The following is a 14341-nucleotide window of genomic DNA, read 5'->3' as shown; positions in this document are numbered from 1 at the left end:
ATTTTGGGAGTCTCACTTTAAGTGTTCAGCTGAAATCACATTTATTCTTCCCTTTTAGTTGTCAAAAATAATGTCAACGTGTTTTTTAAATGTATTGTTAATCGTTTTTTATTATTAAAAGGAAGAAAAAAGGTCTTTGGGGAAATATCAGACATGCTCCTTTTCATCTTAGCCAGCTGGAGGGGCGTGTTGCTGTCTGTGTTTGATTGACAGCAGCTGGCAGGCTGCCGGCATTACACCGTAGGGAAGAACAGACAAAGTCAGCAAATATGTCTTCAAAGGAGGAGTTATAATTGTTGACAAATATTGTACATTGATAAACATTTAAAAATGTTCTTATATTTGTGTACAACTACATTATAGTGTGTTATAAATCATGTATTACATGTTTATATACTGCTTATAACTGCTAAATAAGGCTGGTTAAAGTAAAGTGTTGCTAGTATTCATAATACCTAAAATGCATGTGTTATGATGTGGGCGGGAACTGACTCACTAGAAGGATGCCCACACAAACACAGCAAGAATGTACACACAATGTTTTTTTCAAGCTTTTGGGCTGATGCCTTGAGAGGACAGACTCCGTAGTGGCAAAGCACATAGAATTTTACAAACAGCCAACTGTTCAGCTGTGATGTGCCCCTAATTTAGAGTTGGCAGAGCGAAGTCAGATTCTGGATTGGAATTTGGCTAGAGCAACACAGAGCTACAAGTAGTTTTTGTGTATATAAATGTAAACACTTAAACTAAAGCATATAACAAATAACAAGTGGTTAAGTGTTTACATAATCCAAACCACATTAATCAGACCTGTTAAAGAGATTAATCCCTTCTGGAGGAAATCAGGTTTCTTGTTTTCATGACTTTTCAGAAATCAGACTCCTGCTGAAACCTGGGAATAATCAGAATTCTTGCTTTAGCGACATCATCCCGAACCGAGTAAATGCTGCATTTATCAACACCAAACTGCTTTTCTAGCTGTATTTTGTTGAAAGTTATTTGCTTGACGAATTCATTTTTTAGGTCCATAAATGTACCTGCAGCAGGTGAATGCATACAGTGCATTTTTATATCTAATGTATTTAGGATAGTGACAAGATTACATAAGACTCATACAGTTACCTGAACTGAATCACCCTTGATATGTTTGCAAAATGAATCTACAGTAAAAAAAAGAAAACCAGGTAAAGGTTTGGCTTATAGCAGCTTGTAATCAAAGACAGAACATCTAAAATGGTTCTGACTGGTTCTGCATCTCAGGGGGCATGAAAGCAAACCACCCTTCAGAGGAAAGAAAAATAGATTGGTTGAGGACAACATGATTAACAACATGTCTATTTCTAAATGTGTTGTCCTTGATTTATTTGTGAGGGTGTGTGTATGTGAATGAAAATGAGCGAGGGAGGTATTCACCGGTGTTTGGCCTTGGAGCGAAGTTGGTGTAGATGTTTACCTACCAGAGGGAGGTTGATGGAGCATGTTCGAATCATATGAGATCATGTATGAGAGTGTGCATGCATGTGTACAAGTGTGTGTGTGTGTGTGTGTGTGCCCAAAGCTACACGTGTATTTCGTTGCTGTGCGAGAGCATTTTGGTGTACGTGGGTGAGCTTTGGGAGCGATGTCCTTGATTCTTTATGTGACATGTCAGTGTGAGTGTGCATGTGTGTTTGTGGCAATATGAATGTGTGTGTCGTCTGTGTGTGTAGTTGTGTCGTGTGCGTTGGTATGCAACAGGCGAATCATTCTATAGCGGGTCATGTATCATCTATGATAGCCAACAGATTGCCTCCCCAATCCTCTGTGTGAAAGATTAATGGCATGCTGTTTTCTTTCTCTCTCTCTCTCTCTTTCTCTCGCTCTCTCACACTCACACACACACACAAACACAGTTCTAAGCGATACAGTTTGTTTTCATCCAATGTGTCTGGATTTTCTCACTTTACAGAAGAGATTGCAATTTTAGGCTGCATGTGCATGTCAATATGATCTTGTGATGTTTTTTATTTTCCTTCTGTGAGGACTAATGGAAGACAAGGATGTTACCTGTAGTTCAATCATCAACGTTTTTCCTCAGATAATGCTGTTATTATAATGCTGGTTGATTAAAAGTAAGATAGTTATCACAATCATCTTGACAGAAAAAACTCTGAATGCAATCTCAGCACAGAAAGAGGAAATTTTACCCACTTGATTTGCATAACACAGACTGTTATGTTAGCTTCAGATAAATGTCAGAATATATTTTTACACAGAACAAAGACTGTGGATTGTGTCCCCCATCATTAACACTGGAAGCATGTTAGGAAGGGATCTCTTTAGGGCGAATATGAACAGGAAGAATGATTAATGCAGGCAAAAACTGTTTCAGTGCACATCCTGCTGTAGGCGCCTGGCTTATGTTTTAAAACAGACTGTAAATTGTGAAAATTGTGAACCTATCTATTAACATCTTATTTTTTCAATATACCACATATTACAAAGCAGCATACATGTTTTGTGTTTTTTTTTTCTCTTTGGACACACCAGACATCACGGGTGACATGTGTTTCATTTGATCATGCAAATCGTGAGCTTGTTAAAAGCTCATTTCCTTGTTTGTTAAGACATGTCGACAGTGGAAATGCAGTACTTTTAGCTGTTATCCAATTGGGGAGTAAACAAGATGTGTTTATCAAGTGATGGTGATAAACATGTTAACAAATGTTGAGTCTGACAGTTACTAGTGTGTCTGGTGTTTTGGGAAAGTGAAGCATGAATGTTTGATTAATACACAATAAAGGACAGAAAGACGGTGAAAATGCAGATAGAAATACAGACACACATCCTTTCTTCATCTTGTCTTTTATCTCCTTTATCTCTTACATGTACTAGAGGTGTGAAATAAAGTCGATAAGAGTCGACTGATTGATTGAAACAGGCAGAAAGACTACAGTAGATGGAGGCAGAATAAAGGGCGTGAAAGCAAACAGACACAAGAAAATCAGATTAATAGATTAAAGATTAGGTGCAGCAGGCAGATAATGAAAGGCATTATAAAATAAACTAATAACAGGGATCATAAAAGTGAAACAAAAAAGATATGAGACACCCAGAGAGAGAGAACATTATTCACAAGATTTATAAAAACTATTTCTGGTGAAATTCATAAACACAGTCAGTCGGTGTGACTGGGTTCTAATCAGTGACCTTGAGTCTAATCATTAATTAATCAGTAAGCGTGCTCCACTGTAGTTTGTTAGTCAAACCATTAACTGGATCTGTTGCTATCATTAACTATTCAACACACCCACGGCCATTTAATCTATACTTACACATGACACTCACAAACACACACACGCGCACACTCAGAGCTAGTAGTACACAAGTGCCCCCACCCAGCAGCAGACACACATGCACACCTCCCCCTGTACTCACTCACATACACACACACACAAGAGAAGAGAAGAGAGCTGTAATTTCAGATGTTTATTGACAGAGACAGATCCAATCCCTCTGAGATGTTCACTGGTGATCAGTTTGCCACTCTCTCTCCCTCTCCTGCTCTTTCTCAATGTACACCTTGCCATTTTTCTGCCTTTTATTAATTTCTACTTTTAAAACATTACAGTCCCATCACCTAACTGTCCATCACTTTGTTGCCACCCTTCGTTCCGTGACCAGGCCAATCACCGACATTATAAACCCAGAACGCCTGGGCTGAAAGATGACAGGTGCGTGGTGCAAATGCCATCTCAAGGTCACTCTGACAAAGTGTGTGAGTGCGTGTGAATGTGTTTGTGTCTGCTGTCAGCCATCACCTTCTGCTTGATCGGAAAGGTGAAGGAAACACCAGTGAGTGTGTTTTGCAAAAAAAAGTGAAGTGTTGTCTGTCATGAGCACGCAGAGATGTCACCACACACGTGCTGTTATGTCTACCTATGAAAATTAACTAAGGCACTAAGTGAGAGAGCAAAAAAGAGGAGAAAAGGAAAAATAAAGAACAGAAGGATAGATAGATAGATAGATAGATAGATAGATAGATAGATAGATAGATAGATAGATAGATAGATAGATAGATAGATAGATAGATAGATAGATAGATAGATAGATAGATAGATAGACAGAGAAAGATGAAGAGTTGAATGGGAGTGCGTGCTATACTGTGTCTCCCAGACTGCAGAGATGACTGCAGCAGGAAGAGAGGGACCCACATTGAATACCAATGGACCTACTATGGCAGCTCAATACACAATACACAACACACACAGTCTCACACATACACAGTGTATAAAGTCAAAAACCCAGTGTGCAATACATGGACCAGTTGACCGACAGGTAAATTTTGTAAGACGACACATAAAAGAAGACAGAAGAGTTGTTTACTTTAGAAAGAAAAACACAAATACACTGTACAGTAAATAACCAGTAACCAGGCAGACTGCAAATCATATAAGTACACACACAATCTCTCAAAAAAATACATATACTATTTAATAGACGGAAAGGTATTCAACCAGTCTGTGAGAAAATCTCTTCCTGTAGAGGCTGCTTCCTTCCCTTTATTCCCAGCTGTAAATGTCAACCTCAGTACTCTGATCTCTGCTGAGTAGCTGGAGACGATACAAGTGGCAGGATGGATAAAATGGATAAAACCAGAACACGAATGACCATCCCATGTTCAGGGCAGATATGTGGAGGATGGGAAATGTTACAATTATGTAAAGGAAAATGCTTCTGCCTCTGACAGAGTTGGGTTGTGCTATGATGATATCCATCAAATAGCCAGCACAAGATTTTTTTTCTCTTAACTTTAGGGCAAAGAAAGTAGGCATAAGGGAATGCATAATGTAATGAAACAAAAATAAAATTGTTGATTAATAATAACTTTGATGCTATCATCGCATTTAAACTCATATAGTATCCGTTCAGCAGTTCATTTTGTTTTACTTTTAACATCAGTTACATTTAATTCTTCACCATTTCCACCTTGTGTAGTACTTTTAATCAATTTGATCATCGATGCATACAGAAACTAAAGCTCCACTAGCCCAGATTTCTGTAAATTTCTGTCTTATTGGCCTAAATCAACACACCACCCAGAAGAGTGTTATGCTCCATCATTTAGACCTTGTGGATTTGATCTGTTAGTGAAACTGGCCGCGGGAGGCACAAGCTAGAAATGTTCTCCAATTCTATTATGTATTTATGAGTAATTAGCTCAGTGTGTTGTTTTCAGACATTGCTATGCAGCTAATCAAGGGCAGGTAAACCGAGTAAGTGAATAAGTGAACATGTCATGCTATATCCTAATAAAAGTGAATGTTAAATATTTCAGTTAGAAGGAAACTACATCTTGTGATATATTAATATATTTATCTTTGTTGTAGCTATAGCACATTTCTGCTGTCAGCTGTGACTGACGTTAGCATTATGACTTTGCCTGCCTGCAAAGGTGAACAAGGGAATGGGAGATTAAAGGAAATGTACTGAGGGGACAGAAAAACGATATCACATGATGATATGCATGACACGTCTCCTTTTCTAAGGACATGAGTTAGTGTTACTGCAGAGCACAGTGTCACAGTGAAGACTCATCCATCACATGGTTTTATGGCAGAAAGCCTGGTCTGCAGGATTATTTAATTTCTAATGAACAAGTTAATTTAACTCTTTGACCATTCATCTCTTTTTATTTTTCTACCTCTTCCTGCATACATTGCATCATTACTTAGGTATATCAGTCAGTCAGTATACATGGAATGGTTATATGTGAATACAAGGTACAGTAAATGTTTGACGTCTAAGCACTTCAGTCGAGCCTCATCACTCCCTGCAGCATACTGTACACTTAAACCCACACGTAAAGAGATTAGGGAGTGACTCACTACAATCAGGAGCTACAGGTGAATGCTGGGGTGGAGGTGAGATGGATTTAATGCTATACCTAAGCGGTATGATGATGATGAAGTGATGCTCACAGTGAGCAGCGTAGCAGTGGCAGCTTAGGCGGAACAAAAGAGTGAGCAGAGCATGACAGATTAAACAGACGAGTGTGCTGGGTATGTGTTGCAAAGAGTGGAGTGTGTAATATGTGAGCATGGCAGCATGACTCAAATGTAGCGAGGCTGCACACCATTCGTATTTTGGTTATGTTTACGTCAGAACCATTGAGAAACACTGACAAGTATTGTTGTTCAGGCAGGAAGCTTTAGTCATGTCAGTTGATCTGAATGGTTATCAATAATGACAGTGATTTCTCATAACTAGGACAGTAACTAGTAACTAGGTAGTTCACATACCACCAACTTATCCTGCATGGCCTGTGTATGCTTCAAACAACGTGCTTATTAGATTGTCTAACAGTGTCTGGATGTGTGGATGATACCTTGTACGAACTGGTTCCTTTCAAGCATACTGAACCATTTACTGTATGTTCCTGATTTTTTTTGACCACTTGGGTGAAGCAGAGACAAGTTGTGAACATGACATTGACATATCATCAGCAAGCAGTTGCTTATTTACACAGGAGCAACATTATCATTCATTTGGAGTTGTGTTGCTGGCCACCTGGCAAATCTTTTAGCACTGTTTTTGGTCTTTACCAACTCCTGGGGTAAATGTCTGGTTCCTTAGCTGCTAAATGCTCCACTATGTTCACCAGCTAGTCGCTAACTGTGTCTGTCTGCTGTTTGCTGCTGAGCAGGTAGTATACAGTGGGTTTTTAGAATTGTTTCGCCAAAAAAAACCCCAAACAAACTGCCTGATACATCTGAAAACGTTGCTGTGAGAGCGGTGAGAGTGAACCAAAACAGTAAAGTTGTGGGCTGGACAGCTACATAATGAGCTGAAATCACTATAAAGCTCCGTAAAACTGGGGGGAGCTTCAGAGTCAGGCAATAATTCTCTGTAGGTTCATCATTACGAGCTATGCCTTTCACATTGTTTTATACATTGTCATGCTCAAGCTCTGTTCTGTACACACCAGTAGGTTGCATACCCCGATCCAAATCTGCAGCATGTTTCCATCAGTTTGCTCCCTAATGATCCTGGTAGCAGAGCCACACCCCTAAATACAGCTGTAATACCAGTCATTGCAATATGGTTTATCTCATGAGACTGACATTGTGATACATTCGACATTATGTTGGATTTACATGATAAATTATTACTGTATGAAGTGCCTTTATCAGAAAGACTTTAGTTTGTATTGAAACCTCCTCACTCATGTGAAAAGTCCAGCAAATAAAATGAAATGAAGCAGAAGAAGAAAAAGTATATAAGTGACAGATTTCTCATTCTACGAATATAATCTGGCATTTAGGACTAATCCTGGCCTATAGAGGAGTTGTGCTGTATTGGAGGTGACAGGGTGATTTATATGACGAACACTGGCTTCATGTTAAGTATCACATTATCCTCATGACAGCTGTAGCTTATGCACACACAACTATAACAAGTCCTGCAAGTGATGGAGAGGTCTGCATGTGCGTGTTGGATTGTTGTGAAACTGCACATTGGGTGTTTTTTTTCTGCATGTGTGTAAGCAACGTCAGTGTGTGAAGTGTCTGTGTATTCATGTGCACATCCTGTGTGTGTGTGTTAGTGTGTGTGCGTGCAGCTGGTGTGAGTGTTTTCCATTTTGTGTGCTGGGGCTAGAATTGGCCTGTCAGTCACAGTAAAGAGGGGAGGAGTGGGAGACGACAGGTGTCTCGGGGAGCGGGGGAGAGAGGAAAAGAGAGTGCGTGAAAGAGATGGATGAAAGAGTGGAAGAGAAGAGCAGAAGAGCAAAAGAGGAGGAAGAAAGTGAAGTTTGGGCAGCTGATGTAGAACTTTTGTTCTTTTCCCAAAGTGAAATGCTAATGGCAAAGCAGTAGAAATGTTTGAGAGATAAAAAGAAGAAGAAGTCCTTGAAATGAGAAAAAAAAAATGTTAATAACTATATGTATGTCGGTGATATTTTATTTAGCGCTTGTACATGAATTAATGTAAATACTTAGAAGGGACTTCTGGGGTTAAGGATATGAACAACCTTTTCATATATATTAATAATACTGAACACTTATTCTAAACACCTACAAAATAAACCTTATTTCCTGCCTAAAATCTTCTGCTGCACAGCAAGAGATATATTTTAGGGTAAAACCATTTAGTATTTATGAGAGCCGCAACAACAGTTTGTTTGAAACAAAAAACATTTCCTGGAATGTTCAAGAAATGTAGGAAGCTCCAGTCTACACTGAGAGGCGAATTCACAAAGAATGGATTGCAGCCGCTGATAGCACCATGAATTGCGCATCACTTGGAATCACTATCTGTGCCGTCTCAAGGTCCGATTCACAAAAGACACTGCCCATAAAGTTTTGCAATTTGCCATTGTTTGGCATCTGTTAAATGGTCATCTGTAATTTGCTGCAGCGGTTCCAGTAATATTTGTTTTTAAGGTGTAGTGAAGTAGCATATCACATGACATGGTTAAGAAACGTTTGGGTCAAAAAATGTTTATAAATGCCGCTGCAAGAACAATACTTTCCATTCATATCTCAAAGTTTGATTTGAAAGAGAACTTATTCTAATTTTAATTTCAATCAGGAGAGACTTAGTGCACAATATTTATTTACATGTGCACAATAAAGATGAGAAATGTGAAGAGTCTTTGGTGATTAGACCCCATTGTGACGTCATCATAAGGGGATAGTGAAGATGAAGACAATGGCTGAGATTTGGATGGAAGTGGTGAACCTGGAGCTGGGCGATGGAAGTGATGAAACTGGAGGTGAATGGGGTGGAGGAGGGTTGCGATGATTCACAGTGAAATGACAGCTGACAGCAGCAGAGAGGAGAACAGATTTAAAGTTTGAGAGCAACGATATGATTGGCTGATGGAGATTGTGGCGAAATTACTGGTTTACTGAAGAGTAAACGCCCATACTGATTACAAAGAAAGAGAGGGGGAGAGAGAAATGTGGATGAACGAGTAGCATGCTATGCTAGAACTTATGCTAAGCTTCATTATAACTATTCTAATTATCTAATAATTCCCCCTGCTCTTAAATTCATTTCTATCAGAGGGGTGTCTTTCATTTTTCTATGACTCACCCTGTGTGGAGTTACTTGGTGGTGCTTTAACTGCATGCTCTCCCTCGTGCCTCTAGGTGCATGGAGAGCTGTTCTCTCTCCTACTCTGCTCTCTGCTGGACTGTCACAGTGCGTAACCACCATCTCCGCTTCTCACAGCAGTAGGTTTTATGTTGTTTTACAGTTTCATTCCCTCATGTTGAATATCAGGTATTGTACTGTCTCTGTGCCATCTGTGTGCATATGAAGTAGCCTACTGTGATACGCTATTGCTTCGCCTGGCTACAATCACTGCTGCCATGATCACTGGAAAGTCCACACCCCTTATAAATGCTCTTCAGTTATCACCAACTCTCTGAAGATGCTAATAACTGCAGGTGGCTATTAGCGCTGGTGTTTGTGAATTGGACTTTTTTTGCAATGAGGGTCATTTGCATAGAAAAGGGCCAATTTTGTGCATTTCACCTCATTTAAATATGTGCAAAAAGCATCGGCACACCGATGGCTTGGTAGCAAAGTTAGGGGTGCATTTCACCCTTTGCGGGTGCTTTGAGAATTACATGATTTCTTTTTGTCTTATTTGTGCAGGTTTAGAGGCCGCAAAAGCTGCACAATCCTTTTGTGAAAATATAATTTTAACTTGTTGGAGCAGGGTCTACATTGAGGCGAAAACATCACAGCAATGACTGCTTCTCACTAAGAGTGTCACCAAAGTCAAGACAAAGATGACTCTTGCACATTATCAGTTAGGGATACAGAACCAAAAAATGTTATAGCTGTGCGTATTAAAAGTAAAGCTGAATTTGTGACTGATCTTCTTTGTCCTACAGCACGATACTAAGCGCTGACCACTTCATCTCCACGTCTATGACAAAGTGAGAAGTGTCCATTCATGTACTTGCAAACAGCTCTTATTATTCTCTCAAGCACACACACATTTTGCTCAACTGCTCACACCTTTTCCTTCTTTCAGCTCGTCGTCTGTCACTCTTTTCCATCTGCTCCTTCTCTCCTTAGATTTGCTCCCTAAAGGTCTTGAGGATGATGGCCATGAATATTTCACTAAACTGCATTCTCAGGTTATCAATAATAAAATGCCATATTCATATAAATATTCTAAAAATACAGCCGGACTCTGCCTCTTCAGTGGTGCATTAAAAATTCATAGACATCCAGCAAACTGCTAAATCTCCCACCATAGCACACCCATATGGACATGACCGCTGGACTATGTGCAGGTGTTTTCTTCTCACTTTAGTGTTTTTGTGCATGTTTGTGTCTATGTACGTGTGTCTTTTTGGCACATCTTAAGCTTCTGTAATACACTGTCTTGGAGAAGCGGTCCAGGTCAGTGAGAGCTTGAAAAGTGATTCACATTGTCAACAGTCTGAATCACCACAGCCTAATACTAAATCAGTCTAACATTACAGACACACACGCTATCCCCAGCCCACGTACACTCTTATGAACACATCCTGTAAACAGGCTCAAATATTATCTCTTACTCTCTCAATCTGATGCACACGCGTACACAAATGCACTCTGCTTGTCTCTCACACACACACCCCATTTCCCTCCCTCACCGTGGTGAGATGTCGCAGCCCTGTTGCATGAAGGCTCCCAGTGAGAACCAGAGGGAGTTGAAGATGCCAAACTCATTGGGAGGTTGGTCAGTGGGGCCCAGCTCTGTTGTGCCATCCTCTGGTTCCTCTGCATGCCACTCGTACGGGCTGAAGCGACTCACCTGAGAAAGTGAAGGAAAAATAAGAGTCATAGATCATTTAGAGGTCTATAAAGGAAAGAAAGACCAGTGCAGGTACATGAAAACAAGAGATAAAAACGCATTATCTTATTCTAATACAGCCTGAAACAAATTAACACAGGGAGAAATATGTTCAGCAATGATCCTAACAGCTAAATAACACAAAAAAACATGGAGGGTACATTTCTTTTGACTGTTTCCTTGAATATGCAGACACTCTGGCTGACATAACCTTGACTACGTGACCTTGCATGTCTTAAATATCGCACATTAAGTATTTGCATATCTTGCATACAGAGCTGTCTGTGATGTTATTTCTGTCCAGATAGGACACCTTTAAGTATCTAACGATTTCCTGCACAGAAGCTTTCTGTGTTGCCGCACTTGAAAAAGTATTAACTGTATTAATTTATTGAAGGGTTTTAATAATCCTTAAAACATACACATGGTGTATTCTCAGAAACATCAAATGAGATCACTCAAAGTTATTATATCATCAGAAAAGGGCATCCAGGAGTAGTCTAATCTTGTAGATCTAAGGATCTACAAGGTCAGGCAGGGCACCATGTGCTGTAGCCCACTAGTTAGTGAAACTATATTTTTAGCCTGTGAGCCATGTAAGAGATTCCTTTCTTTCATTCCTAAACCCAGGCCTTTAAAAACACTTCAAACTGTTAGCCCTTCAATCCAACTCAAGTGTTGATGTTTTTAACAGTCACTCACCAAAAACAGCACAACACTGACTCCAATGTAAGCGAACACTATGCACATCCAGATCTCGTAGGCCAGCGGGTCCAGGAAAGAGAAAACACCTGGTTTAGACTTCTGGGGCTTTTTGATCATGATGGAGATTCCCAGAGACATGAAGGGCTTCGAGAAGTCGATTACCTCTTCTCTCACCAGAGTGATGGTCAGCGGAGCCACGGCAATTTCTGCTTTCTGCAAAGAGGTTAGTTAGTTAAGTTTAGTCATATGATAGTGCAGTTAATGCAGAAACTTCATGTAAAACAGGTGAGTGATGGTGACTCTGTGAACTCCTTTGTCTGCAGAAGGGGAAAGTCTGAGGACAAAGATAAAGGAGGGAGAAATATATTTTGAAACACAAGGGGCAGGTAAAGTAGACAAGACCAGTAAGGATCAATGGAGTTTGAAGCAGAAGAAACATAAGGAAGGGAATAAAGGAAATAAGGGAGGCAAAGAAAGGGAATTGGTATAGTGGGGGAGAGAAAAGGGGGAGAGAGAAGGGTTGAAACAGACAGAAGAGGTAGAGGGAAAACCAGAAGAATGACAAAGAAGTAATTCATACGTAGGCATGAAAGTGACACTGCCAGAATATAAATTAGTCTGCAAGGTCTCACACATTTGCATGTGCGCACGCACACACACACACACACACACACACACACACACACACACACACACACACACAAAATCTGTAGAAGACTCAAAAACATCATTCATTCAGCACACTGAGTATCTGTTTCTGAGTAGCGGCGTGTGTCTAAACAACGTCTGCAGTCTTAACTGAAAAAGAGGCTACAATAACAGCATATCAAATAACAAGTGTTCCTTTGCTACAAGGGGTGAGAATGTTACAATGCAATAAACAGCAAAAGAAAGACAAGGAAGTCAGAAGTGATATGAAAGAAAAAAGGTTAGGAGAGGGCAGAGGAATATCAAAAACTACACTACAGAAAGAGAGATGAAATAAACTGGAGCCAGAAAGCAGGAGACAAAATTACACAACATGAAAGAAAAGGAGAAGAAAGTCATGAAGATAAACAGAGAGTAAGGGACACAAAGATATAAAACAGAGCAAAGTGCTGAAATCTTACAAATGTGTTTTCTCTATGTGGAAGAGTCATAAGAGTCATCAGAAAGGACTGCGAATGTTTGGAACAAATCAAACCAGATTAATCAATGCAGCGGTTCTGCCGTGTCACCTTCCACGATACGGATTCTGGAGGCTAATTAATTCTGTCACTGTTCTGCAGCAACGTCTCCACTTTCACTCTTCCGCAAAGTGACGACTGACATTGTCTTCTGCATGTTGATAAAGTTTGCGTTGGGACAGCAATGTGAAATCTCAGCCCGTGCATGGGCGTGAATGGCATAATTAGCCAGCTTGCCAAATTCTCAAGAAATAAATGAACCCTTGGAGACACAGCATCTCTGCACGAAACTGACATGGTAACTAAGGAGACGCAGAGCTGGAGACAAGTTTATGTACTCCATAAGAGTTATTTTGAGCATTTCTCAGCTGATGGCCCATGGTAGGTTCACAATAGCAGGAACACATACTGGATAATGCAATGTAATAGCCCTGCTGTACAGTATATATGATGTTCAAATTATGTTGAGGCTCTGTCAGAGAAGTGCTGATTCAACACCATTCTCTGTGGCAATAATCTGTGATGTTGTACTGGATCGCATTACATTCTATTGTTGTATTGTTGTAAGTTGAACATGTTATAGTCTCCTATCCTGTGTGTATAGTACATTGTCATTTTGAAGTATTTGAATGTTTGACATTATGGTTATTGTGTGAAATTTTGGTAATCAGATCATTGTTTAATTTAATCCTACTTTCACCGGCTGGGTAAACTTTCATTGTCATTGTTGTATTAACTTTCTTAATTTCTTAACCTCAATCCTGTTGTTGTTTTAACATTCTTGTATGTCTGGGATTCTGCCTGTGTGTTTACTTGTAAATGCGAGGTCTCATAGTTCTGTTTGTAGTATTTTGACCTGTAAAGTGTGCCAAAGAATTTTTTGGTGAGGTGAACTATAAATAAACTGAAGTTAAGGTTGAATTGGATCAAATAGAATAAACAAACAATTTGAAGACATCATCTTGGGATCTGAGAGCTTGTGATGGGCATTCACCACAGTGGCATTAGATAGACTAAACAGCAAACTAATTAATCGTACATAACGTAACATAACAGACAAAATAATCAATAAAGTCCCTAATATTTTCCATACAAACTCACCCCATACACAAGCTCTCCAACCATGCCGTTCCATATTTTCGTCTCTGGATCTCTGGCTCCATATTTCCCATCCGGCACGATGGAGATCTTGTATTTGATTCCGATGTGCTTTGCGATCTCTGAGGCCAAGTCCACACAGTATCCCTCAAACTGGTCGTTGCCTTCATAAAGTTCCCAGTTCTTCTTCAGCATCACATAGGGACCCTCCTACAAAACCAGCATAAAGGGAGAAAGACACAACTGTTTGGAGGAACATGACAGCAGCGATTACTAAGGAGAAGGGAAAGCGGCAGTCAGCAGTTTGGTTGTAAACATTGTACCGGGGGAAAAACACAGACTATAAAATTATAATAATAAAAATTATTCCTGTGAAAAAATATAGGTATATACATTTTCAACAGAAACTATTACTTTTTTATCATACACAAAGGGGCCTAATGCAATGTTGCAGACAGAATTCAATTCTGCTTTGACATATTAAACTGGACGCCAGCCTCTATGAAAGCAAGTCTTTGATCATAACATTAAG

At 39.7% G+C, this 14341-nt stretch overlaps 1 protein-coding gene across 4 annotated transcripts in view; it reads right to left on the bottom strand.

The window, feature by feature from the left end:
- Positions 1–14341, bottom strand: part of gria4a (glutamate receptor, ionotropic, AMPA 4a) — a 109963-nt gene that overhangs the window by 24463 nt on the left and 71159 nt on the right. For all 4 annotated transcript variants that reach the window (XM_044203564.1, XM_044203563.1, XM_044203561.1 and 1 more), the window contains exons 11-13: positions 13813–14019; positions 11543–11758; positions 10641–10801 (exon numbers count right to left, since the gene is read on the bottom strand). In XM_044203564.1, coding sequence (XP_044059499.1) covers positions 10641–10801; positions 11543–11758; positions 13813–14019 — 584 coding nt within the window. The remainder of the gene's footprint in view (positions 1–10640; positions 10802–11542; positions 11759–13812; positions 14020–14341) is intronic.

Source organism: Siniperca chuatsi, linkage group LG7, assembly GCF_020085105.1.
Source record: "Siniperca chuatsi isolate FFG_IHB_CAS linkage group LG7, ASM2008510v1, whole genome shotgun sequence".
Taxonomy (NCBI): domain Eukaryota; kingdom Metazoa; phylum Chordata; class Actinopteri; order Centrarchiformes; family Sinipercidae; genus Siniperca; species Siniperca chuatsi.
Note: the sequence above shows the minus strand (reverse complement) of the source record. Positions and strands in the feature narration are given on the sequence as shown.